Source organism: Podarcis cretensis, assembly GCF_951804945.1.
Source record: "Podarcis cretensis genome assembly, chromosome: 3".
Taxonomy (NCBI): Eukaryota; Metazoa; Chordata; class Lepidosauria; order Squamata; family Lacertidae; genus Podarcis; species Podarcis cretensis.
The window spans coordinates 18674669-18702612 of NC_137172.1; the positions used below are offsets into that span (position 1 = coordinate 18674669).

General features: G+C 45.4%; 1 protein-coding gene across 3 annotated transcripts in view; it reads left to right on the forward strand.

Moving 5' to 3' along the window:
* Positions 1–6809: 6809 nt before the first annotated feature.
* The window catches only part of MERTK (MER proto-oncogene, tyrosine kinase), a 53458-nt gene continuing 32323 nt past the window's right edge, over positions 6810–27944 (forward strand). The window contains exons 1-6 of one of the 3 annotated variants that reach the window (XM_079968538.1): positions 6810–7092; positions 13011–13458; positions 14995–15095; positions 16902–17075; positions 21399–21485; positions 27602–27717. In XM_079968538.1, the coding sequence (XP_079824664.1) occupies positions 7038–7092; positions 13011–13458; positions 14995–15095; positions 16902–17075; positions 21399–21485; positions 27602–27717 (981 nt within the window). In that variant the 5' untranslated portion in view covers positions 6810–7037. The remainder of the gene's footprint in view (positions 7093–13010; positions 13459–14994; positions 15096–16901; positions 17076–21398; positions 21486–27601; positions 27718–27944) is intronic. The other 2 variants (XM_079968539.1, XM_079968537.1) reach the window with 2 other exon arrangements.

A 27944-nucleotide genomic window follows, 5' to 3' on the forward strand; every position in this document is an offset into this window, starting at 1 on the left:
TGTAAGCCACTGGATTCAAGCAAAAGCCAAGACTACAACAATATTTGCAAAAAGAAATTCTTTGCTGAAATAGGGCCATCTGAACATCACTATCTAGCAGCCCTTCTGACCTTGAGGCAATTTAACTTTGTTAAATTGGAAATATTAATTTACGTTGTTGCAATTTTGCTTGTTTGCCTTATGACAGAATTGTTTTTAGTTGTCCTGCTCATATGATTTTTTATTTTATTTTTGGCAATTTCTGTATATTGTTTCTCTGTGTTTAATTTTATTATTTGGTTCCGCACTCTGGGATTGAAAACATTTGATGAAGAGTAGGCTATACATGCTGTAAACAAACCAAAAGAAAAAGAAAAGAAGAACCAGCATCTTGGCTGCAGGCCTTCCTCCCTAACCATACATCTGTAGAAATTTAAAATTAGTAAAGACAGGAGGAGTTGTGCCCCACAGGAACACAGCAAAACTAAGAATTCTAGGTTGAAGGGGGAAACGATTCCCCCTGCTGTCTTATAACAGCTGTTTCACATTTTGCTTTGTTATTTTCCAAGGGTCGATCTTGATGTTATGGCACCATGACCCTGTGTCAGAATCAGGTCACCACCAATTTTCCTATAAATTGGAGGGTGGAGGAGAGAAAATAAAGTCCAGTGGAGGCAGGGGTGCTGCTGCTTCCCTCATTTGGTCAGTTTGGGAGTCAAAATATTTTCAGGAAGTCAAAATGGTTTCAAGAAGGTCTTCCTGTGCTGCTCCAGACATTGGTCCATTTATAAACATTTAATATATATATATATATATATATATATATATATATATATGACCTTAAATTTTTATTACACTTTGCAGCTGAAACTCCTTCTCCCCAGAGAGACGTAATTTTTCGCCCTATAGGACGCACCGGCCCATAGGACGCACCTAGTTTTTTGGGGGGGAAATCAAGGGGAAAAAATTTATTTCCCCCCCAGGTTTGCGCAGCCATCCCCAAGCTAGAAGAGGGAGACAGAGCGCTCCGTCTCCCTCTTCTGCCTTCAGGGACAGCCTCTCTAGCCTCCGTGGGGCAGCGGCTTGCCCCGCTGTCCCCCGAGCTGAGGGCTGGCGATGGGGAGAAGCAAGCTTGCTTCTCCACCCCCCCCCCCCCGCCAGCCTCCAGATCAGGTCGGGGAATAGCGGGGTGGCAGCGCTCCGCCTCCCCGCTGTCCCCTGAGCTTTTGGGCTGCAGGCTGCTGCCCGCAAGCCTTGCGAGCCCGCGGGACCCTCCCGCCGGGCTTGCAAGGCTTGCGGATAGCTTCGTTGAGTACCGACCCCTCTCGCTCTCCAGGCTTCAGCGAAAGCCTGCATTCGCCCCATAGGACGCACACACAATTCCCCTTCATTTTTGGAGGGGAAAAAGTGTGTCCTATAGGGCGAAAAATACGGTATATATACAGTGGTACCTCGGGTTACAAACACCTCGGGTTACAGACTCCGCTAACCCAGAAGTAGTACCTTGGGTTACCTCAGGACGAGAACAGAAATCGCACAGCAGCAGCAGGAGGCCCCATTAGCTAAAGTGGTACCTCAGGTTAAGAACTGTTTCAGGTTAAGAATGGACCTCTGGAACGAATTAAGTTCGTAACCAAAGGTACCACTGTATATATATTTCCTATGGGGTCCCTCCAAACTTCTCCATTTTTGTGAGGGTACATTCTGCAACATGTCATCGACCCAATAATAGCCCATTAGTGGTCACTTTATACTGGACCATCCATACTTTATTAGTCCATCAGAGATGCTTCCCTGGTGTTCTTGCATCAATGCAGACCCTCCACGAGTCCCTATTTTTCAAGGACAGTCTCGGATTTACAGAAGCCATCCCAGTTTCTGATTTGATTCCAGAATGTCCAGCTTTTCCTGAAGATGTCCCTTATTTTCATAGGAGAAATGTTGGCGGGTCTGGAGTTCTGCGACACCCAAACCACGTGGATAAATAATCATACAAACTTTAGAAGACATCTGAAGGCAGCCCTGTTTAGGAGACTTTTAAAATGTTTAATGTTTTATTATGTTTAATGTTTTTATATATGTTGGAAACTGCCCAGAGTGGCTGAGGCAACCCAGTCAGATGGGTGGTGTATAAATAATAAAATTATTATTATTATGGAACAGGACGTCCCTAATTTCATCTGAGAAATGTTGGAGGGTCTATTATTGCCTTCTGAAGAGGCACTCCTGTGATGCAGCTTAATGAAAGTGCCCCCCCCAAAAAACCCCAATTTGTGGTATAAAAACTTACAGGATTTCAACAGGAATTTACAGGACAAGCACTGGTTGAAAACAAAGCAGTGGGTGGTATTGAGTCTAGTCCTACTCAGAGTAGACCCATTGACACCTAAGGTTCATTCATTTCAGCAGGTATAAAGTACGTACAACTCAGTATGCCCCCAAACTTTTGCAGGCACAAACATCATTGAAAGCTGGAAGGCGTATAACTCTGTGGCGTGCGGTCCATGAACTAGTGGCTCTGGCCTAGTCCCCTTAATGTTCCCGGCAGGACCTTTCTGTGTACCTGCTCAGCCAGTGCCTCCAGGCTCCGTGTGTGTGTGTGTGCATGCACGTCTCTCTCTGATTACCTCCATAAAGGCTGCAAAATTGCACAACCCTGCAAAGCAATGCACACACCTGAGCAGGAAGCAACTGCTTGAAGCAGAACTGCAGCCCCTTCTCCTTCATTTTTTAAGGAATAGCAGTTGGTGGAATACAGGACCACTGCAACCTTAATAATCTTTCCTCCTCTCCTTCAGCCTCTCTCTCTCTGTGTGTGTGTGTGTGTGTGTGTGTTTGAAAGCATGGTGTTATAATAAACTGCCAGTCCCATCCTGCCAGAACCTGAAGGATCAGCAGAAACAGGCCACAACCAGCAACAGCACAATCATAGTAAGGGAGATAATGAAGAAAGGAAGGGATGTAAAAATAGTTTTTTAATTGGGAGGAGGAACCCACCCTTCCACCTCTGGGCTTGTCTTCTTCAAAAAACAAAGCTTCTTCTTTTTGCAAGCTGCTAAGAATTGGCAAATTGACTGGCTGGCGAATGGGCTTCCTTCCTGCCAGGGATGCTTGAATGGAGATTCCTGCCTTGCAGGTAGTTCAACTAGATGCCCCTTGGAGTCACCAAACTGACATACAGTGGTACCTCAGGTTACAGACGCTTCAGGTTACAGACTCTGCTAACCCAGAAATAGTACTTCAGGTTAAGAACTTTACCTCAGGATGAGAACATAAATTGTGCACCAGCGGCACGGCGGCAGCAGGAGGCCCCAATAGCTAAAGTGGTACTTCAGGTTAAGAACAGTTTTAGGTTAAGAACAGACCTCCAGAACAAATTAAGTTCTTAACCCGAGGTACCACTGTATAGCCCTACAAAAAAATTCATCGCACACCACTGGCATAACTGGCTCGATACCCTCTTGAACACAAAAGATTTTGAATGTGCCAAAATAAAAGGGGATGTCGAAAGGGGCCCATAGTGGGAGTTAGCCCCGCAGAGAGAAAATCAGGCAGAAGCAATGTTAGAGGGAAGAGGCCTGGCCAGGGAAAAGATTTGGCACCCTGTAAACACCACCCTGCTGCCCATTCTGTGCTTTAAATTCACACAGAGGCACAGTTTGCTGCGTAGGAAAATGGAAGCGATCCAGGCCCGGCACTCAAGACTGTTGCTGCTGTCACGTCTTGCTTGTCCCTTGGCTGCCGGAGGCACGTGCCTTTTCGTAGCCGCTGATTGCTTCAAGATGTCAATACGTTTTCAGGGCTAAAAAGAGAGAGAAGCAGAAATTCAATATCTGCCAGTAGTGCAGCTTGGACTGTATACTGAATAAGCATTTTCTTTTTTTTTCCTCCCAGATGTTAAAAGGCATCTGGGAACAATTTGCTTGTCCTCCCGCCTGGCCCCAACATTATTTATTTAATTTTGAAAGGTACTTTATATCTGGGACACACCATAGACATGACTATATACAGACTGCTTATATCTATAATCTGGGAGCCATTAAAAAAAAAACAACTGTCCAGTTTTATAATGTGATTGTGAAACTCTTAAAAGTATAGAAAACCCTTTTTTCCTCTCCACGCCCCCCCCCCACCAACATCCCTGCCAGAAAAGCCTTTCACAGATGATATCAGCTTCCAGTGCATTTATAAACTTAGTCCCAGGTGTGGTTTAACAATCCGTCTTCACGGGGAATTCTGGGAATTGTAACTCTGAGCGGACTAGGTCTCCTAACAACTCTCAGGGCCCTTAGCAAACTACAGCTCCCAGAGTTCTTTGAGGAAAGCCGTGACGGTTTAAAGTGTTAACATACGGCTTTAAACATATGATGTGAGAATATGGCCATAAATGCTTACAGCTTGCCACTTTTTTCTAGCCTTGAAGCACACTTTTCCCTCCTCTCCCCTTTCCTTGGGGCTCTGGTCCTTTTAGCTTGTAAACCCGATGACAGGGCCTGCTTTTTAGTTTATGTGAGCCACTTTGAGATACAACAATTGCCTGAAAAGAAAGTTTAAAATGCAGTATTATCAATAATCAAAAGAGAACATTTTACAGAGATGGGCAATAAGAAGTATACCTTTTGGACAGATCCACACCAATTAAAAGCACATTTGACACAGATTTAAATATGCTTTAAATACATGATGCAGATCTGCCCCGAAGTTTAGAACATTCGAGATAAAGGGAAGCCCTTTAAATAATAATTTTAAAATGCTATCATTGGCTGGTAAATTGAGATCTGTGCTCAAAATGGGGTAAAGCTGCCCTTAATGAAGCCTAAACAAGCCCTAACCCTGACTCACCACAATTTTATCAAAATCGTATGCCACATACAGTGGTACCTCGGGTTAAGAACTTAATTTGTTCTTGGGGTCCGTTCTTAACCTGAAACTGTTCTTAACCTGAAGCACCACTTTAGCTAATGGGGCCTCCCGCTGCCTGAGGTTAGCGGAGTCTGTAACCTGAAGCGTCTGTAACCTGAAGCGTCTGTAACCCGAGGTACCACTGCAGTTGGCTTAAAACTAACTAAGGTTAGCATCACTCCACCCCAATAATTTGAGCAGCCAGGTGTGATCCTGCTATCTCCCTTTTCTTTTTCTTTTTTTAATAATATTTATTAAATTTTGTATAAACCAATAAAAAACATACATAATAACATAATATTTTCCATTATCCACATTTCATTCTCAACTTTGGACTTCCTCACATCTCTTGTTCCTGCTTTCTAAACATAAATTTTACCAGCAAATTATTAACTTGATGTAATTCATATAATATAATTTTTCCAATATTTAATGTCTCAAATTTTGGGGTTTAACATACTCTTATTGAAGCTTAATCATAAAATATTACTTATCCCAAATTCATCTTTTCATCTTCCAATTGAATTTAAATTTATATTCTTTATAACTAGTTTGTTGAAGCCATGTTTTTGCTAGTCTTACATCTTTCTTAACAATCATACAATTTACAATATTTTTGTAAATAGTCCTTGAATTTCTTCCAGTCTTCCTCCACCAGTTCTTCTCCCAGGTCTCGGATTCTGCCCGTCATCTCCACCAGTTCCATATAGTCTATCAGTTGCATCTGCCATTCTTCCAGTGTGGGTAGTTCTTGAGTTTTCCAGCTTTTAACGATGAGTATTCTTGCTGCTGTTGTAGCGTACATAAAAAAGGTTCGATCCTTCTTTTGCACACTCTGACCAACAATGCCCAAGAGAAAGGCCTCTGGTTTCTTAAGGAAGGTATACTTAAATACCTTTTTCAGTTCATTATAAATCATTTCCCAGAAAACCTTCACTCTAGGGCAAGTCCACCAGAGGTGAAAGAATGTTCCTTCAGCTTCTTTACACTTCCAACATTTATTATCAGGCACATAAAAGGGAGTCTTCTGGCACCTTAGAAACTAGCAGGATGTTTGAGTATAAGCTTTCCTCAGATGACAAAGCGGATTCTAACCGGGCAGATCCACACACAGACAAAGGGATCCGGAGGGGGGGGGGACGTAAACAGTGGAGTCAAAAGGTCACGCAAAAGAGATAAAATTTCACAGTGCGAAGCTCAAATGGATACAAGTTAAAAGGTGACCATTCACATCATGGGCACAGTCAGGGGAGTGCAGGGGGGCAGCTGCCCCCCTAAATCAAGCAAATAAATAATAAATACTTAACTAACTGACCCATCGCATTGCAGATAACTCAGTTCTCTCCCCCCCCCCCAATAAATCTCGGCTACGCCCGCGCATAGCTGTCAACTTTTCCCTTTTCTTGCGAGGAGTCCTATTCGGAATAAGGGAATTTCCCTTTAAAAAGGGGAAACGTTGACACCTTTGCGCCCGCCATTCACATCTTGTATACGTTTCAGCTTTGCACAGTCGCGTCACAGCTTTGCATTGCAGGGCTTTCCTGTTTAGATGCTGCGTTTGCCAACCTGGCGCCCTCCAGATGTTTTTGGACAACTCCCATCCGAGGGGGAGTTTTCGTCCAAAACATGGCGAGGGCTGTTTTACAATGCCATCCTCTCTACGTACAAGTGTGTGTGTGTGTGTGTGTGTGTGAGCGCGTAAAAGCTCCTGCCACAACCATGCAAGCTTCCGCGGGGAGCATTTAAGGCGCGTCAAGATTCCTACACGACCTGCTGCGTTTCTCCATCCAAATACTATTCGCCCCCTGGCGGGAATTGGAGCCCCTTCTCTTGCCCGACCAGAAGGAGGCCAACCCTCCCAGACCCCCGAAATCCGCCTCCCCGCGCCCGCCCCGGAGTCGGAGGAGGAGGGACCTCTCTCCGTCCCCGCCTCCGCTCAAGTTTCGCCCAGAACTTTTGTTTTGGGTCAGCGATCTCCGGCTTGGAGAGGGCGATTTTCTGCGGCGGCGGCGTCTGTGCGCCCCGGGGGGACTCTTCGCCCGGCGGCTCCGGAGGGAAACCCGGCTTTGGGGCTGCCGCGGAAGCGGGGTCAGGGGGGAGGGGGGGACCCGGCGGTGCCCAGATCGGACGCTTGCCAAGCCCGCTTCCAAGTCGCCATGGGAGGCTTTTGGGGGCTGCTGCTGCTGGTGGCATCGGCCTTTTGCGCAAAAGGTAAGGCGCCTCTTTCTCCTCCCGCGTTTGGTTACGCGTCCGAAGTGCTGGAACAGGAGTTGGTTGGATGTCGGGAAAGTGTTGTTGGGGGGCGGGCAGGGTTACCCCGTCTTCCAACTTTTCGTTTTGGAGGGTGTCTCATTCCCTCGCATTTGGTAGTAGGCTCCAGAAAGGCGCTGGGACTCGGGGTGGGGGGAACGTCATCCCTCCACCCTCCTGCGCTCTGCGCGAAAAGGGAGTTTGCAAAAGTTGTGGGGAGAGAGAGGATTACTTTTGTCCTCGCTTTTAATCCGAGCACAGCTCGGGCTTGGCACCTGCCTGTGAATGAAGAGAGAAAGAAAGAAAGAGAGAGAGGGAGGGATCTCTTGAGGGGGATCAGAGATCGATTGCCTCCATCTCTTCTTATACATCCCTAGGAATTGAGGTTTCTCGAGTAGAGAGCCCTTAACTTCCAGGCAAGGTTTTTAAAAGGGTGGTATTCGGCGAAGGTTTTACTCGTTGGAATGAACAAACCCGATTAAGGCAGTCCATTCCTTTCGGTAGGTCTGAGTACCACCCCCAACTTTCCATAAATTAAGCCCACAAAACACACACTCTCTGTCCCTGCTCTGGCCACAGTTTCCATTGCATATGTGGGAGCAGTGCATGGCCATTGGTTCCTTTTGAACAGTCATAAGGAATAAAATGAATTCCTAAATTTAGTGTGCAAATGTATACAGAGATAAACACGGTGTGTAGCTGCTATGGATAACTGACCCGGTGGGGGTGTGCTGCTGCTTTTGGGAGCACAGTGGGATGAAGAAAGCTGTTGGGCATCTATCTCTCTTCCTGCCTGGCACTTCTGTTCCATCCCATTGACTTTGCCCGGAATCCCCTCCTGATGTTTGCTCCAGCCATGGATCACATCTTCACCCCCCCCCCCCCTGGCAGCCTTCAGAGGAAGGGTGGAGCCAAGGAGTCAGAGGGGAACTTACTTTTATTTATTTGTTCATCTCAGGCATTTATGTTCCTGCTTAATTGTTTACGTTTCTAAGCGGCGTACGCATGAACAATCCACAGAAAATGGGACAATAAAACAAAACAAAATTGTCGCAAAACCAAGGAGTTGCTGTGGACAGAAATAGCCGTAGATTACTATTCTTGCAAGTGGATTGCATGCATGCCTTTTCAACCTGCCTTAAAGGGCTGCATTGCACAATGTGCTTCTAATCAAGTGATACGGTCAGTGGTTACAGTATAGCTCAGTTGTGAAACTCATTGGGTGGTCTGCCTCTCACCTTCACTTACCCTCACAAGATTTTTGTGAGCTTTGTTTTTTTTTAAAAAAGGGGGGGGAGATTCTCATCTGAGTTCCTTGGAGGCCCCAGACAGGGCACATGAAGTAACATATACACACTGCAGCAGGATGTGTGCACCAAATAAACTCACACCTTAAGAAGGCATGTACTGTATGTTACAAGTTGCACATGCAAAAGAACTGAAATTATATAGTGCTCCACGGCACGTCTGCGTATGATAGGAAATGCATGCCACATAGAGCAAATCCACACCATATATTAAAGCACATTCAGTGCCCATGACCTCCCCCAAAGCATCCCTGGAACTATCATTTGCAAAGAGTGCTAGGAAGTGTAGCTCTGTGAGGTGTGAACTGCTGTTCCCAGTATTCTTTGTCCAGGGAAACTGTGTTCGACTCCTAACATAACATTCAGTGTGGTTTTTTCCCTTACTATGGTGAAGTCATAGCACCAGCATTGTGTCCTTTCCTGGCACCTGGCGTGCACATGTGTGCACACATGTACAGTGATACCTCGGGTTACAGAAGCTTCAGGTTACAGACTCTGCTAACCCAGAAATAATACTTCGGGTTAAGAACTTTACCTCAGGATGAGAACAGAAATTGTGCGATGGCAGCGGGAGGCCCCATTAGCTAAAGTGGTACCTCAGGTTAAGAACAGTTTCAGGTTAAGAACGGACCTCCGGAATGAATTAAGTTCTTAACTCAAGGTACCACTGTAGAGTGGTACCTCGGGCTACATACGCTTCAGGTTACATACGCTTCAGGTTACAGACTCCGCTAACTCAGAAATAGTACCTTGGGTTAAGAACTTTACCTCAGGATGAGAATAGAAATTGCGCGCCAGCAGTGTGGCGGCAGTGGGAGGCCCCATTAGCTAAAGTGGTACCTCAGGTTAAAAACAGTTTCAGGTTAAGAACGGACCTCCAGAACGAATTAAGTTCTTAACTCAAGGTACCACTGTACTAGGTGGGACCAGGGGCTGGGCATGGAGGGTAAACAAAACCCAACATGCCCAGCCCAACCCTTACCCCCGCTGGGCAGGTGTGGGGCAAGGAGGGTTCACAGGGCTACACGTCCTGCCTGCCCATGCAGGGGAAACCCCGACCAGTTGACATAGCCCTTGGTGGGCGCATCCCCCCAGCACAAGGGGCTGGGGCCGTGGCGGGAATGCCAGGCTGGGCTCTGGGGCCCAGAGACCCCCAGCAGCAGGCAGGTTAGAGATCCCTGCATGGGGTGCCTGGTTCGTGTCCTCTCAAAATCATGTTCTCGGGGCTACAGCCCCTGGCTCTCCCCACGCTACACCCCTGACTTATGGCATAGACGCAATCTTGCCTATAACAGCAGTGAAACGGAAGTAAAACTTGGATTTTTACATGCGCCCCGTAGTGTTTGTTCCGCATTGGTGAAGAGTCAGTCCTTTAGTGGGCAGAGCTTAAACTTTGGAACTCCCTGCCTTTTGGCATTCGGCAGAAGTCATCACTACGTTGTTTTGAAAGCTTCCTGAAAAACCAACCAACACATATATTTCCATTACCTATACAGTGGTACCTCTGGTTGCGAATGGGATCCATTCCGGAGTCCCTTTTGCAACACGAGCAGACCGCAACCCGCGTCTGCACGTGCGCAAGTCGCGATTCACTACACCTGCGCATGATGCCATTTTGCGCGTCTGCGCAAGCGGTGAAACCCGGAAGTAACCCTTTCTGGTACTTCCAGGTCACTGCGGGACACAACCTGAAATCGCGCAACCTGAAGCAAACGCAATACGAGGTATGACTGTATTTGTTTTTTAAAGTTTTACTGGTTTTATAGGTGTAATTTTCACAAGTGAAAAGGGATTGGTTTCTGAGAATTGTCGTTCTGTGGAGAGAATAGGCTCCTCTCAGAAACCCTTGACAAACTACAGCTCCCAGGAATCTTTGGGGGAAGCCACGGCGGTTTAAGGGGGACGCAGGTGGCGCTGTGGGTAAAACCTCAGCACCTAGGACTTGCCGATCGTCAGGTCGGCGGTTCGAATCCCCATGGTGGGGTGTGCTCCCGTCGTTCGGTCCCAGTGCCTGCCAACCTAGCAGTTCGAAAGCACCCCCGGGTGCAATTAGATAAATAGGGACCGCTTACTAGCGGGAAGGTAAACGGTGTTTCCGTGTGCTGCGCTGGCTCGCCAGATGCAGCTTGTCACGCTGGCCACGTGACCCGGAAGTGTCTTCGGACAGCGCTGGCCCCCAGCCTCTTAAGCGAGATGGGCGTGCAACCCCAGAGTCGGACACGACTGGCCCGTACGGGCAGGGGTACCTTTACCTTTTTTACCTTTACGGCGGTTTAAAATGGTACAATACTGCTTTAAAGGCATAGTGCAGATGGGGCTTGTACTTGCTTGACTGGTTTTTGTTTTTTTCACAGAAACGTGGTTCACACATTATGGGACCGTGGGTGTCTTTTGCCCTTCAACAGCGGGGGCTGCAAATCCTTGAGTAGCCATGAGCAATTGGGACGAATGTTCACAATTCTTCACAGGCAAAGTTCAAGCAAAAAGTTTAGTTAATTATTAAGCATATTGAGGCATGCTGCATTTAAGTTTTTGCTGAACAGCACTTGCTCATTTCCTGCTCATGCACACAGCACAAATCCCTTCTGTTTTCTTTTTGTAGAATGTATGGCAACAATTCCCAGAGCTACAATTAAGAGAATAGTTTTAACTATCAATCCCTCTTCTGAGGGAACTCTACAAACTGTAGCTCTGTGAGGATACCAGTACCCTCTTGGCACTTTTAACAAACTATAGTTCCCATGATTTTGGGGGGAAGCCATGGCTGTTGGTATGATACTGTTTAAAATGTACAGGGCAGATGGGCCTAGCACAGCTAGCCCTCTGGGTCAGTGGAGTGAAATCCTATGAGGAAAAGTTGACGTTGTTGGATCTGTGTAACCCAGAGAAGCAGGACAGCTGAGAAGGAGCATGATAGCAGCCCTCTTCAAATCCCCAGAGGGCTGCCACATAAAAAAGAGCAAAGACTGGTACAGTGGTTACATATGCTTCAGATTACAGACTCCGCTAACCCAGAAATAGTACCTCGGGTTAAGAACTTTGCTTCAGGATGAGAACAGAAATTGTGCTCCGGCGGCACGGCAGCAGCGGGAAGCCCCATTAGCTAAAGTGGTGCTTCAGGTTAAGAACAGTTTCAGGTTAAGAACGGACCTCCGGAACGAATTAAGTACTTAACCCGAGGTACCACCACTGTACTCCCCTCCCCCAGAGGGACAAATGGACTTCAGTTACAGGACAATATATTTTGGTTGAACTCAGTGTTAGAAACTCAGGTACCAAATGGCTCCTTAAACCAGGGCTACCGTCACCAAAACAGAACGCCTAATAAAAATGAATATATTCCCAAAGATGCTATTCCTATTTCAGAGAGCACCTATAGTTAATGATATTCAAAATTCTAAGGAATGGCAGAAAGATCTATCTTAAGTTTATTTGGCAGGGAAGAAAACCCAGGATGAAACATAAAATTATAATTGACACCAAAGAGAGAGGTGGTTTTGCCCTCCCTGACTTACAACGATACTTTGACGCATCATGTTCATGCTGGTTGAAATAATGGATCTTACTAAAGAACAGCCACCTGTTGGACCTGGAAGGGCATGATCTAAAATTTGGACGGCATGCGTGCCTGTGGTACAGGAAGGCTAGGATACATAAGAGCTTTTCAAACCACGTAATCAGGAAAAATCTCTTTAGGGTATGGGGGAAATATAAAAACCTATTAGAAAGGAAAACACTGATGTGGCTGTCACCAACAGAAGCCCTGGCAAGGGGGAAAAAATAACATACAGACAGACTGGAGTACATATAGAGACCTGCTAATTGTCACTGGGGACAATTACAAATTGATAGAGTATGGAGAGATAAAAGATCATGTGACAGATTGGTTATGTTATCAACAGTTGAGGGCGATGTTTGTTGTTGTTTAGTCGTTTAATCGTGTCCGACTCTTCGTGACCCCATGGACCAGAGCACGCCAGGCACTCCTGTCTTCCACTGCCTCCCGCAGTTTGGTCAAACTCATGTTCGTAGCTTCGAGAACACTGTCCAACCATCTCGTCCTCTGTCATCCCCTTCTCCTTGTGCCCTCAATCTTTCCCAACATCAGGGTCTTTTCCAGGGAGTCTTCTCTTCTGATGAGGTGGCCAAAGTATTGGAGCCTCAGCTTCACGATCTGTCCTTCCAGTGAGCACTCAGGGCTGATTTCCTTCAGAATAGTGCAATATTTAAGCTTGATTAAAAAATATGGATTTGCAGAAAAGAATTCGCAGGTTGAAAAGGCGCTATTAGGATCCAGGGTCAAGATATTATCTAAAATGTATAACTTATTACTTGAGTGGGATACATGGAGGCAGGCTGTGTTTGGGAGAGGGCAGTGCCCCATTTGCCCCAATGGCCCAGCCTTCACTGAGGTCCCTTCCAAATCTGTGATTCTTTGCAAAGTCGCCTCCCCTGTCAACACCCTCAAACCATCTGATAATCTGTATGTAGTGTAGACAAAGGCAAGATGCTGTAGGTAAGAGGGAATGTTGGAACAAAAAACTTGACCAAACCGCGTGTCTTAATTTGCAGGTCCTATTGAAGCGAAACAAGAAGCGAAAAGATTCAACTCGTTGGCACCTGTAAAATCACACTCACCTTTAAAGGACTCGAACGGCGCACACCGATTTCCCCGCTCCTTGGAGGTCAGGATAAACAGCACTCCCACAATCTATGCACCGACACGTCCTGTAGACTCCAATACTGTGAAAACGAATAAGCTCACGTCTACAGAAGGCAAATCTGCTCACCCTCTTGGGTCGTTTAAGTTCAACCCTACAGTAGGAAGTATCGTGGTTGCTGAGCACATGGACATAAAGTTTAATTGCTCTATCAGTGTTCCTAAATGGCTAATCAACCACGACTCGGTGCTCATTTCCTTGTGGAAGAATGGGAAGGAGCTCGTTGGTGCTGATAGGATAGCCAGCCAGTATTTTCAGTTTGATGACAATGAAGTGACCACCATGATATCTACTTTCAAGTAAGTAACCTCTGTGCAGTTCAAAAGTCTGGTCAGCAGCTGCTTAATATCTTGAAAATATGGAAAAGCACGAGTTAGAATCATAAAGCCTCAGGAGACTTAGGACATGAGTAGAATGTGTGCGTTTATTTAAAATGCATCTCTGGGTTATTTGTGGGGCATAGGAATTTGCTCATTACAGTGGTACCTTGGGTTACATACACTTCAGGTTACATACGCTTCAGGTTACAGACTCTGCAAACCCAGAAATAGTGCTTCAGGTTAAGAACTTTGCTTCTGGATGAGAACAGAATCGTGCTCTAGCGGCGCGGCAGCAGCAGGAGGCCCCATTAGCTAAAGTGGTGCTTCAGGCTAAGAACAGTTTCAGGTTAACGTTCCTCCAGAACGAATTAAATACTTAACCCGAGGTACCACTGTATTTTTTTTTCAAAATATAGTCCGGCCCCCCACAAGGTCTGAGGGACAGTGGACCGGCCCCCTGTCGAAAAAGTTTGCTGGCACCTGATCTACCTGAAGTGTAACAAATGCCTACATTGATGCAATTTGGGCACTTGCTGAAAACTCTCTCTTTTTCTTGCGCCTTGACTGGCCACTCCATGGCCCAGTAAGGACACTAAAACCAACAGATTGAACCCACGTAACCTTAACATGGCCTATTAGTTTGTTTGGATGCAAAGGCAGGCTTTTTCACCAGTGTTGTATTTAAGCAGGAACTGCATTCCATGGGATGCTGCATCTTAATTGGCATTCCGCCGGCCTCCGAAGATGCACCTGTTTACGCTGATGTCTTTACCATCAATCAATCATTTTATTTGTATACCACCTTTCTAAAGTTAAAACCGTGTTCAAGGCAGTTTATAGCATATAAAAAAATTACATAACTGCAGACATAACAGTAGTAGTCATAAAGAATGAACAAAATATCAAATTGAACCAAACCAACCAAATTGAACAATTTCCACATAAATCATCAGATACAAAATAGAGATACAAAAATTTCCCAGAGACAACCACTCACCCACAACAAAACTCCAGCCCTGTCCAAGATTCTGTTCAGCAGTCTCATATTTTGTAGCTGGAGTCAGTCAGGGCCTTACCCTTCCAGGCCAGGTGGAAAAAGGCCTGCAAAAGAAGGGAGCAGGTCTTCCAGGACTCACAGCCAAGTGCCTGCTGTTTTTTATTGCTGTGCTATTTTATTGCACATTTTAATCATGGGCAGTTATATTTTAATGTTTCAATTGTATCGTTTTATTGTGTATTTTAATTATGGTATATTTTAATTATCCCATAATTTAACAATTGTGTGCAATTAACTTTTATGTCTTCTTGGCACTCGGTAGTATTAAATAATAATAATACCATCCATTGGTTTCTTATTAACTTACTGGCCATTCTATTTTGAACTGCAATTTTATTGTTCTTTTTTTTGGGGGGGGGGGGATACACAGTTTTCTTACTGAGTATGAATGGTGGAATAGAAATGTTTTCTAAATAAAAACCCAAAATTTTAAATCTTTCCCCCACTCTCCCATGCAGTATACCCAATGTCCTACGCTCTGATAATGGGTCCTACACCTGCAAACTGAAAGTCAACAGTGAAGAAATCGTGTCAGATCCTATTTTGGTTCTGTTGGAAGGTATGCTTAGTTTTGAAAGAAAGCACTTGATAATGTAAAACTGTGGATGAATAGCTAGCTTGGGAGATTTTGTATAACAAATATGAGAGTGACTATTCCGAGAGAACTGGAAGGAAAAAAATGAACTAAATGCAGAACTAATCTGGGAAATTGCAGAAAAACCTGGAGGAAGATGCCATTTTCAGGCAATTTCTCCCCATTATCTTCCGGCAAATCCACATGGCGTAGCCTACAAAGCTCAGTAGATCGCCCCGATCCTGTGGAGCAGCTTTTTGAGGAGTAAAGGGATCTGCAAGAGGGAGAAGGGGAGAGAAAAGACCCCTTGTATGAACGGTCTTCCGTTTGCAACCCATGTTACGTTCAAAAAGGGAAATGCATATACAGTATTTTATCCATCTGCTTCCAGAACAGAGGGCAGGCATCCTTGTTTCAACTGCACGATCGCCTGGTCAGTATTGCCTCCTGGCTTCTCACTTTCCCTATGCCCAGGTAGTCAGGATCATGCTGCAATCCATACCTGGGAGTGTATTTCCTTCTTGAGTAGAAGTGCACAGAGTTGTGCCGTCAGAGGCAGAACCGTGTTTTCTGCATAGTTCTCTCGTGCTTGTGAACTGTAGTGGGGCTTCCTCAAGGAAACCCTCTCTTTAGACCAGGGATAAGGAATCTGGGACTCTTTCCATGCAGTGGTAAATTTTGAAGTGTTGGGAGCAAATCACAGTGGCTTGCATAGGGGAGTACACAAATTTGGGATGCTCCATTGATCTCAGTGGTGCTTATTTCTGATTCCACAGGGTCGACTTGTCAAACGCTTTAGCAAAAGATACGTCATCAGTTCGCATTTCTAATTAAAAGCTTTATTGCAAAAGAAGTGTTACCATTCAAAATGGCAGGGGGCAGGGGGACGCCCATCAAAGAAAAGGAAAGAAGTGTCCACCTCGTACTCTAGTTATCTCTCGCTTGGACTACTGCAATGTGCTCTACGTGGGGCTACCTTTGAAGGTGACCCGGAAACTACAACTAATCCAGAATACGGCAGCTAGACTGGTGACTGGGAGCAGCCGCCGAGACCACATAACACCGGTCTTGAAAGACCTACACTGGCTCCCAGTACGTTTCCGAGCACAATTCAAAGTGTTGGTGCTGACCTTTAAAGCCCTAAACGTCCTCGGTCCAGTATACCTGAAGGAGCGTCTCCACCCCCACCATTCAGCCCAGACACTGAGGTCCAGCGCCGAGGGCCTTCTGGCGGTTCCCTCGCTGTGAGAAGCCAAGTTACAGGGAACCAGGCAGAGGGCCTTCTCGGTAGTGGCACCCGCCCTGTGGAACGCCCTCCCATCAGATGTCAAAGAGATAAACAACTACCTGACTTTTAGAAGACATCTGAAGGCAGCCCTGTTTAGGGAAGCTTTTAATGTTTAATAGGTTATTGTATTTTAGTGTTCTGTTGGAAGCCGCCCAGAGTGGCTGGGGGAACCCAGCCAGATGGGCGGGGTATAAATAATAAATTATTATTATTATTTGTCTCTTTCTCTCCCTTCCTTTATGCTAAAGCCTCATTATCACTTCGGTTCACTTGCCAGAGGAGCAAGGAGGATCTGCCAGTTGCCCTTGGCTCTCTGGCAGATGACATAATTGCTCTTGCTCTGAAAAAAAACCCCAGGATACACACACACCCAGGTTCCAGATCTGAAGTTTGCCATGATGGGATCATCCCTACTGATCTGTGTTATTACAATTTGCACTTTGGAGTTTGCACTTGGTCTCTTAAGTCTGCCTAACCATCCTTTCTTTCCTGTTGCGTGGCAGGACTGCCGTATTTCATTAAGCAGCCCCAGGGCCTGAACGTGACCCGGAACACACCCTTCAATCTCACCTGCCATGCTGTGGGCCCCCCTGAGCCCATTGCAATTCACTGGCATTGGAACAGCAGCCAAATTACCAAGAAAGCTGACATTTCTCCTTCTGTCTTGGCCGTGCCAGGTGAGCCGAATAGTTTTCGAGACAAGTCCCTTTGATGGGCTCTTGTGTCTTTAGTTGGTATGTTGAAGAAGGAATTTCATAGGTGTTGCTTGCTGTGCATTAAAGATGCAGGAGCTCTCTGTAACCGGATGCCATCCAAATACTTTGGACCAAAGCATCCAGCATCCCTGACTGTGGACCATTTTATCTGGGCTTCTGGAAACTGAAGTTTGGGGAAGGCTGTTCTAGAGGGCTATTGCTGGGGGGGAAAGGAGGAGCCCTTGTGGCATTTTTTCCCCTTGAGATAGCCACACAATTTCCTTGGTTTAAGGGATTGTTATAATGGGTGTGGTCCCTTCAAGTGGCTTATCTGGTTCTTACCAAACCCTTTGAGAAAATCGTTTCAGTATTGCAGAATGTGGTAGGCATTTCCTTTTTTTTAACCATTTTAAAATAGTTTAACTAATTTTCTCAGTGAAGTCACTTTCAAGGTTTGAGAACTCGAAAAGAGAAAGAAGACGAACTCCAGTTAACCAGGGATTGCCTTAGATTGCAGTGTTTCTTTTGAGCTTTACTTTCTGCTGACCTGAATGAAATCTCGCCTCGTTCCATGGCCGCACGTCTTGTTTTCTGAAGCGAGCTGCTGCTTATCTTGCTTGGCTTTCAGCCAAAGGCCTTGCAAACTGCATGCTTGGGAAATCTGAGGTTCTTCAGAAATTTATTAGGAGTTGCAGGAAGAAGGTTGGAAACCTCACATCAGTAACAGCTGTTTGGCAGTCGAAGAAACTGCCTTGGCACAATGGTGAGGGCTCTCCATACTGGAGGTATTAAGCAGGGGCTGAGCAGTCATATTTCAGGGGTGTTGTAGCTGCGCGATTCCTCCAATGACCTGAAGGCTGGACTAGATGACAGCAAGGAGCCCAGCTCTAGCTTCCTGTGCTTCTATCAGCCTTGTAAATTAGACTTACCAAAGTTACTAGCCTGCCAAGACACTAGTCTGTGTTTCCATGCTGGTCATTAAGGAGAACTTTATCCAACATGTAAGTGCAAGCTGCTAGCCTCTTAGCAGGCTAATTTAAAAATTGCCTTCTTCCAAGGTGGAGGAGGGATGGGTGGATTAAAAAATGAAATCGATCAGAATTTAAGGCAACATTAAATTATCTAACTTTGGGTACCGTATTTTTCGCCCTATAGGACGCACTTTTTCCCCTCCAAAAATGAAGGGGAAATGCGTGTGCGTCCTATGGGGCGAATGCAGGCTTTCGCTGAAGCCTGGAGAGCGAGAGGGGTCAGTGCGCACCGACCCCTCTCGTTCTCCAGGCTTCAGGAGAGCCGCAGCGCCAGTCCCACAAGGTCGGGGGACAGCGGGGAGGCGGAACGCGTCCTCCCGCTGTCCCCGGACCTGATCTGCAGGCGGGCGGTGGGGAGAAGAGCGCTTCTCCCCGCTGCCGGCCCCACAAGCGCCTGGGGGGGAAATAAAATTTTTTTTCTTTATTTCCCCCCCAAAAAAACTTGGTGCGTCCTATGGGCCGGTGCGTCCTATGGGGCGAAAAATACGGTACATGATTCCAAGTGTGGTATTTTAATCTTCCCATGATTCAGCTGGAATGAGGAGAACGTTCCGCTGAGTTATCCCTGGAGAGATACAGATTTTTGGCAGGGGGGAAAAGTTGCAGACCTTAAAACATCAGGAAAACTCCTGCTGTTTAAGCTCTGCAAAGTTTTTCTTCCTTGGTTGTTGTTGTTTTTAAATAAGTAAAAGAAGGAAGTTGTCTTTTTAAAAATCAGGTCACCCCAGCCATCTACAAATAACTCTGTCCACCCACCAGCCAGACTGCAAAGCACTTCCCACAGGAGAAGAAGCCACAAGGCGAATTCTGCCAAGCCTTGCTGCTTGTTCAGCTCACATCAGTTTCAGCAAGGGCTTGGATGGAATAAGGCCCCACTAAAAGGGAGGGCAGCAACAAGGCTGGGTGGATCACATTGTGTCTGCGAAGGACAAGCTGTTCTTTTTACACCCAAGCAACATAAAGGGGGGGGGGGCGGAATCCTCAGTTGTCTCTTCTGCTTTTGGCTTTGTTGCTTCTCAAGAAGTGAATCTTACCTCTGCCCAAAGCCAGAGCCTTCCATCTTAGGTGGAACTAGGCTGGCCAGATGGGGGAAAAGACAAGGCTTCTGCACCTTTAATAGCTGGCTACCTGGTGAACATCCATCTTCTGCACAAAACTACTAAAGGTATAAGAGCCCTGTTCTCTCTTCCATCTGGCCACCTTAGGTAGTGTTTAAAGTAGAATGAATGAACGGAAAAGCAGTGGTTATACAGTGGTATCTCGGGTTACATATGCTTCAGGTTACATACGCTTCAGGTTACAGACTCTGCTAACCCAGAATTAGTACCTCGGGTTAAGAACTTTGCTTCAGGATGAGAACAGAAATAGTGCTCTGGCAGCAGCAGGAGGCCCCATTAGCTAAAGTGGTGCTTCAGGTTAAGAACAGTTTCATGTTAAGAACGGACCCACGGAACGAATTAAGTACTTAACCCAAGGTACCACTGTAGTAGGGACGCGGGTGGCACTGTGGGTTAAACCACAGAGCCTAGGATTTGCCAATCAGAAGGTCGGCAGTTCAAATCCCCATGATAGAGTGAGCTCCCGTTGCTCGGTCCCTGCTCCTGCCAACCTAGCAGTTCGAAAGCACGTCAAAGTGCAAGTAGATAAATAGGTACCGCTCCGGCGGGAAGGTAAACGGCGTTTCCGTGCGCTGCTCTGGTTCGCCAGAAGCGGCTTAGTCATGCTGGCCACATGACCTGGAAGCTGTACGCCGGCTCCCTCGGCCAATAAAGCGAGATGAGCTCCGCAACCCCAGAGTTGGTCACAACTGGACCTAATGGTCAGGGGTCCCTTTACCTTTACCTTTTACCACTGTAGTAACAAAAAACTTGTATTGCCCTTTCTACAAGCCCAAGTGTCTAAAAAACACATATTCGAGTGCAGATTGGAAGAATGTCTGACTATAGTCAATACAATCCTATGCAAGTCTACTCAAAAGTAAGTCCTATCGCATTACAGGCAGCTCACTTGGGCAGATGGGAATCCCCTTTCCTTCTGCCTTCAGAAAACCCAGTCAGCAAGCCCTGGTTTAGGGGTGTAATCCTGAAATGCGAAACCAGTGGCCCTCCAGATATTATTGGACTCCAACCCCCTTCAGACTTAGCCAGCATGGCCAATTGACAAGGAAGATGGCAGTCGTGGTCCCAATAAGGTATGGTAGCCCACAGCCCCTCCCCTGCCTGGTGTAACCTCTGCTTTTGTCCTCTCCTGATGTTTGGGACTCCTGCCAGTTAGTCTATAACATGGATAGGCAAACTAAGGCCCCGGGGGCCGGATCTGGCCCAATTGCCTTCTAAATCCGGCCCACAGTCGGTCCATGAATCAGCGTGTTTTTACATTAGTAGAATGTGTGTTTTTATTTAAAATGCATCTCTGGGCTATTTGTAGGGCATAGGAATTTGTTCATACCCCCCCCCCAAAATATAGTCCAGCCCCCCACAAGGTCTGAGGGACAGTGGACCAGCCCCCTACTGAAAAAATTTGTTGACCCCTAGTCTATAACATCTGGAGGCTACCAAGCTGGGGGAGGCTGCTGCTGTAAAAGCAACCCAGCTGGCAGTGCGGTGTAGTGGTTAAGAGCAGTAGACTTGTAATCTGGTGAACCGGGTTCACTTCCCTGCTCCTCCGCATGCAGCTGCTGGGTGACCTTGGGCCAGTCACACTTCTTTGAAGTCTCTCAGCCCCACTCACCTCACAGAGTGTTGTGGGGGAGGAAGGGAAAGGAGAATGTTAGCTGCTTTGAGACTCCTTAGGGTAGTGATAAAGCGGGATATCAAATCCAAACTCTTCTTCTTCCTCTCTTATTCACTGACGGTTTGTCAGACATTCTCCATTTCATGACTTTGTTCTCTGCTTGGCCATATCTACAGCAGACAGCACGGGCAGGTTTTTAAATAGCTCCATCAAAGTGTTCAATCACTTCTTTGGCAAAGGGAAATAATGTTACGGAAAGAAAAGAAAATGAGCCAGTCTTTCCCACAGAGAATCTCCCTTGTGGTTAGCAAAGTGCCACACTTGAGATGTTTATCCAAATCGTCACAAACAACACCTGGGAGTCGGGTTTCTTTCTGTGGTCTTGTGTTCAAGAAGGAAGCTGAGTTGGAGGAGAAGTGGTTTCAATGGCTCTTTCTTTCTTCCTCTGTCACATTCCTGTTGGCCACCTTGCTGAGATTCTCGTTTTGTTCCGCCTTACTTTGATTTTATGATTTATCGCCTTGTTTTAATTGGACTGCAGGTCTGAACGAAACTGCCGTTTTCCACTGTGAAGCTCATAACGTGAAGGGTGTGGCTACATCGACGGAAGCCCGAATCAATATAAAAGGTCAGCCATAAGTATGACATGAGCTTGATTGTTCCTGCTAAAGCCTTGCTGGTGCACGCCTGTAATTCTTGACTGCTTCGAACTTGCTCAGGTTCAGATATTCTGTGATGAGCACAAGGGGAGTGTTGAGAACCTGCCTGTATATTAGTGGGAAGCTACGCAGCCAATTTCTGGACAGCATTTGTTCTGCGTGATTTCTCAACAATTGTCGTTAGCGATGAGGTAGAGCCTGAAAGATGATTCAGACTGAAATTTGCAAATCTGTCATTATGACCCCAACATTCAGATGGAAAAATGCACCTTTCGTAGTAGGCCCAAACACTATCTTAAAATGCCTGCTGGAATAAGTTTTTTTATTATTATTGAACAGCATTTCTGCATCTATCTTCCCTAAGACACATACTTTTAAAAATCTTTGTTGGAAGCCACCCAGAGTGGCTGGGGAAACCCAGCCGGATGGGTGGGGTACAAATAGTAAAGAATAATAATAATAATAATAATAGTTGTTGTTGTTGTTGTTAGCATGCTAATAGAGACATATTTGTACGCTGCATTTGTTTGGGGAACTGCCACCACAAAATTTGGAAGAGTGACCATTTAGAATAGCTGTGTTTCAGTTTGTGCACTGTTTCGGGAAGAGCAATTTAGGGTTAAAAGGCAAACAGGTTTGCCCCAGGTTTGCATGTAGCAGTGATGAAGGCTCCAGGAATCTCCTACAGTGATGGAGCAATGGAGTCTCAGGTCCTTTTGAGTCTTCTACAGTGGAGTCTTCTGAGTCAGAGGGTACAACTGCTACATGCTCAGGCCAAGGAAGCATCAGTCCTGAAGGTTCGACTGATAGCAGGAGTCTGGGGGCTAGTCCTGCATGCCTTTCCTCTTGAGGTTCGGGGTCCTCACCTCCATCACCCAACGGAGAGGAATCCTCGTCCCTGACCCTGCATGTGCTTACAGCCATGTCAAGGCGATGATTCTCACTGCCTCTGCCCTTGCAATGTTTGGAGAAACCTCTAGGTCAGAGCTTTCCAAACCTTTCATGTTGATGACACACTTTTTAGACATGCATCATTTCACGCCACAGTAATTCAGTTTTACTAGCAGACCGGAGGATAAACTAACCCCTTTGCAGCCCCGGGAGGAGCGCAGGGAGCGTTTGCACAACACACCTACACACTGCAGCCGACACACTAATGTGCCACAACACACAGTTTGGAAAGCTCTGCTCTAGGTCCTATTTGGCTCTCATTGATGTCATTGGAAGCATGATGGAGGTCTGTTGATTTGGGATGGACCTGAATATCAAATAGATTGATTTAAATTCATATATTTTATCGGTTATGATTGGCCCCAATTTGCTTTGGGCAGAAGTGGATCCTTTTGTCCCTGATTGACACACATTGTAGGGGACTTTATGTAGCGGGAGAGATTTTTTTTAAGATCCTGGGATAAATGCTCAAGTTTGTTAAGGTATTCCATTTAGCAGCAGCCTAATGTAAAAATAAAAATCCCCTTTCTTTTCCTTTGTTTGCTCTCCAGGGATCTTCCTAGATTTAGGACTCAGAAAGAACACAGTTTACTTCTAAATAAGGCAAATTGTTATTTTGGGTCCTGAACAGAGATCATACTTAGCTCTGCTTTGCTATGTCTCTTGCAATGTGTTCCAAAAATAGTTCATAATTCTGTAATTCCTCAAATGGTCAACTAATAGTTATTCCATTATTTCTTTCCAACCAGTTCCACGCGCCATAAAACAGATTTTGAAATTGCGTGATTTTTTTCCCCATGGAACCAAAGGCACAGATCCTTATGGATTCTCATCATTTTTACAAGGGATTCTCTCAAACCCACATTTATAGGCTGATTGTTTTGTGATTGGTTGTTTTTGTTGTCATCGTATTTAAAACCATAAATATCTGTAAATTGGATCAGTGGTTTTGTGGTACTGTCAAGCACCAGATCTTTGATTTTTTTACTGCATGTAAACTTTAATTTGATGCTGGCTTTTTTGGGGTGGGGAACCTTGAGAAGAACCACACAAATTTGTATTTATCCTAATAGATCTGACTATTACCCAGATTTAACAGCAAAAAGCAAGCAATAGGTCTGTGTATGCACAGAATATTTTTCTCTCTCTCTCTCTGACTCTCTTTTCTCCCTGTCATAGTGGTGACTCAGGGGAAGGGGGAGAGAAGCGATTGGGGTAGGGGGTTGTTGCCCAAAACACTCTCTCAAGACTCCAAATGTGTTCAAGGTTGGTGATCCCTGAATAAACTGGTTGCCAAGCCTTTTTTTAAAAACCAACAACACTCTTGTTTGCTCGAAACGGATTGGCTTTTGGCTTGGATAACACTGTTTTTATTATTTTTCTAAAATTACTTGTGTTTCTAGCTTGCTCTGGGAGCTAACAGCAACTTAAAAATAAAACTGTATAACTCAAAATTCATTAAAACCAGACTGTGACGATGTGTAGATGTATAGTCAGGAGCAATGTGTGTTTGTGGGAGCAGATGCTCCTGCACTGTCCCTTCAGTGCCTTGTCTGGAACACTCATACAGAAGAGACTGACACTTATTTAAAGTCCTTTATGGGATCTTTCCCCTCCGTAGCAGAAGAGCAACACTTAAGGTGAAAACCAGAGTCCCAGGTAGTGGTCAGGATGCTGCAGAGCTCAGAATTAACCCTGTGACTGTAGTGTCATCTTCACCCATTTTTCTTAACGGTGCTTTGAAGCTGCAAAATCAGACAAGGGGAACCAGTTGTGGCTGGACTAAAACTCTCATTATCCCTGATCTTTAGCCATGCTGGCTGACACGGGTGGGCACTGAAGTCCACCCTCTGGAGGGCCACAGCTTTCTCATACCTGAGCTAGAGTGTTGCGCTTAGACTCAGGAGACCTGGGTTCAAATCCCTGCAGGCATAAGCACTGAAGAAGATCCCTGCAGGATCAGGCCACTGACCTATCTAGTCTAGAATCCTGTTCTCACAGTGACCTGAATGCAATAGCACTCTCCTTTCTGCAACGGTTGTGAGTAAAAAAGTGTGGGGTGTGTGCTTGGCAGGCCGGGATTGGGGGGGTGGGGTGCGGATCACGTAAACTTACCCTGAGCATATTGGAAGAAGGGAGAGGAACATATACAAACACAACATCATATTATACCTGAAGGAACGTCTCCATCCCCATCGTTCTGCCCGGACACTGAGGTCCAGCGCAGAGGGCCTTCTAGTGGTTCCCTCACTGCGAGAAGCCAAGTTACAGGGAACCAGGCAGAGGGCCTTCTCGGTAGTGGCACCCGCCCTGTGGAACGCCCTCCCACCAGATGTCAAAGAGAAAAACAACTACCAGACTTTTAGAAGACATCTGAAGGCAGCCCTGTTCAGGGAATCTTTTAATGTTTAACAGACCACTGTATTTTAATACTTTGTTGGAAGCCACCCAGAGTGGCAGGGGAAACCCAGCCAGATGGGCGGGGTATAAATAATAAATTATTATTATTTTATTATTATTACTAAATGTCTTTTTTGGCTGCCATCCTAAGCACACTCCCAGACTCTTAAACCCCACGGAATACAGTGGAACTTGATTTTGAGTAAACCGGCATATAGGATAGCAGGCACTGTCTGGTCATAATTTGGCAAGCAGATGGCTTGGCCGTTTTTATTTCTGCCCCCTCCCCAAAGCTTAAAATGGAGCAATTCTGATGGTTTTGCATGGTGTCCAGAAGGCCTGGCAATGGTGTGTGTGTGTGTTGTGCTGGCTGCCATATTCAAGTACTATTGCTGAAGATCTTGCTCTTTCTATTTTTTTTTTTTTAATAATTTTTATTAACAATTTTGTTTAAAATTACAGTGCCAATAAACAATACAATATAACATCTCTTAACATAGTTCTCTTCACTTCTTTGGACTCCCTCACATCTCCCGCTCCTGCGTTCCTGTTATAAAATTTTTTCCAGCAAATTTATCCCCTTATTTCTATTCTTGTTATCTAGTTTTCCAAAGTTATATCTCTGATTTTTAACTATCCTTTGTTCAAATCATGAAAGATTTAAATATAACCTAGAACTTCCAAAAATTTTTTTATCCTTTCTTAAATTTAGCTATCTTCATATTTCACTTCATCTAGCTTAATGGTGCCCAGTTATTTATACTCTCGCATCCTTCTTAACATTCATACAATTTACAATATTTTTGTAGATAAATCTTGAATTTCTTCCAATCTTCTTCCGCCGTCTCTTCTCCCAGGTCTCGGATTCTGCCAGTCATCTCAGCCAGTTCCATATAGTCTATCAGTTGCATCTGCCATTCTTCCAGTGTGGGTAGATCTTGAGTTTTCCAATGCCTCGCGACAAGTATCCTTGCTGCTGTTGTTGCGTACATAAAAAATGTTCGGTCCTTCTTTAACACGTTCTGGCCGACAATACCCAAAAGGAAGGCCTCTGGTTTCTTAGGGAAGGTATACTTAAATACCTTTTTCAACTCATTATATATCATTTCCCAGAAAGCCTTCACTCTAGGGCAAGTCCACCAGAGGTGAAAGAATGTTCCTTCATTTTCTTTACATTTCCAACATTTGTTATCAGACAAGTGGTATATTTTTGCGAGTTTGACTGGGGTCATATACCATCTATAGATCATTTTCATAACATTTTCTTTCAAAACAGTACATGCAGTAAACTTCAGCTCAATAGTCCACAACCTCTCCCAGTCCTCAAACATAATATTATATCCAATGTCTTGTGCCCACTTTATCATAGCCGATTTAACCGTTTCATCTTGTGTATTCCACTTCAACAGCAAGTTATACATTTTTGAAAGTACCTTAGTCTTAGGCTCTAACAGTTCCATTTCTAACTTCGATTTTTCCACCTGGAATCCTAGCTTTTTGTCAAGTTTAAAAACTTCTTTAATCTGAGCGTAGTGTAGCCAATCTCGCACTTTGTCTTTCATTTTCTCCTGACTCTGCAATTTCCAATTATCTCCGTCTTTTTCTAATATTTCCCAATACTTCGACCAATTGGCCTCCATATTGAGTCTTTTCCGGGCCTTAGCTTCCAATGGTGAAAGCCATCTTGGAGTTTTGTTTTCCAATAAATCTTTGTATTTTGTCCAGACATTAAACACTGCTTTTCTGACAATATGGTTCTTGAAAGTCTTGTTAATCTTAACCTTGTCATACCATAAATATGCATGCCATCCAAAAGCATTATTAAAAAGGTAAAGGTAAAGGTACCCCTGCCCGTACGGGCCAGTCTTGACAGACTCTGGGGTTGTGCGCCCATCTCACTTAAGAGGCCAGGGGCCAGCGCTGTCCGGAGACACTTCCGGGTCACGTGGCCAGCATGACATCGCTGCTCTGGCCAGAGCCAGAGCCGCACACGGAAACGCCGTTTACCTTCCCGCTGGTAAGCGGTCCCTATTTATCTACTTGCACCCGGAGGTGCTTTCGAACTGCTAGGTTGGCAGGCGCTGGGACCGAGCAGCGGGAGCGCACCCCGCCGCAGGGATTCGAACCGCCGACCTTTCGATCGGCAAGCCCTAGGCGCTGAGGCTTTAACCCACAGCGCCACCTGCGTCCCATTATTAAAACCTTCCAAATCTAATACATCAGTGTCTTCAAGAAGCAGCCAATCTTTTAGCCAGCAGAAAGCTGCGGCTTCATAGTACAACCTTAAGTCTGGCAGGGCAAAGCCCCCTCTTTCTTTCGCATCAGTTAATATCTTAAACTTAATTCTGGGCTTTTTGCCCTGCCAGACAAATTTAGAAATATCTCTCTGCCACTTCCGAAAGCACTCTGTTTTGTCCACAATTTGCAAAGTTTGGAACAAGAACAGCATTTTTGGCAATACATTCATCTTTATAGCAGCGATGCGGCCTAACAAGGAAAGTTTCAGTCTTGTCCAACTTTCTAGGTCTCTCTTAATTTCTGACCAACATTTCTCATAATTGTCCTTAAATAGACTCAGATTTTTTGCTGTTATATTTACCCCTAGGTATTTTACTTTTTTAACCACATTTAACTCTGTCTCTTTCTGAAACCTTTCTGACTCTATAACTGTCAAACTTTTTTCTAATACTTTAGTTTTTTGCTTATTTAATAGATCTTGCTCTTTCTAATGCAGGAATCCCTTCCCCTCCTCTTGAGGTGCAAGTGAGGAGCAGAACAGCTCACACGATAGCAGTGTCCTGGATCCTAGGCTTTGATGGCTATTCGCCTTTGAGCCGCTGCAGAGTTCAGGTATGCCTTTATGCGTTGTTCAGCATTTGTGTGGTTGCTTTTACCTGATGTTTCATATGGTACTTCCAGTGCCGTCATATATACAAATCTCCTCAGAAGTAAGTCCTGCTGAGGCTTTCTCCCAAGCAAGTGAGCATAAGGTTGCAGTCACTGGTACTTCCCTGCCCTCTGTTGCAAGGCTGCAGAATATGGGGGGATGTGGCAATTCTTCTGGGTGCACTGCTGCA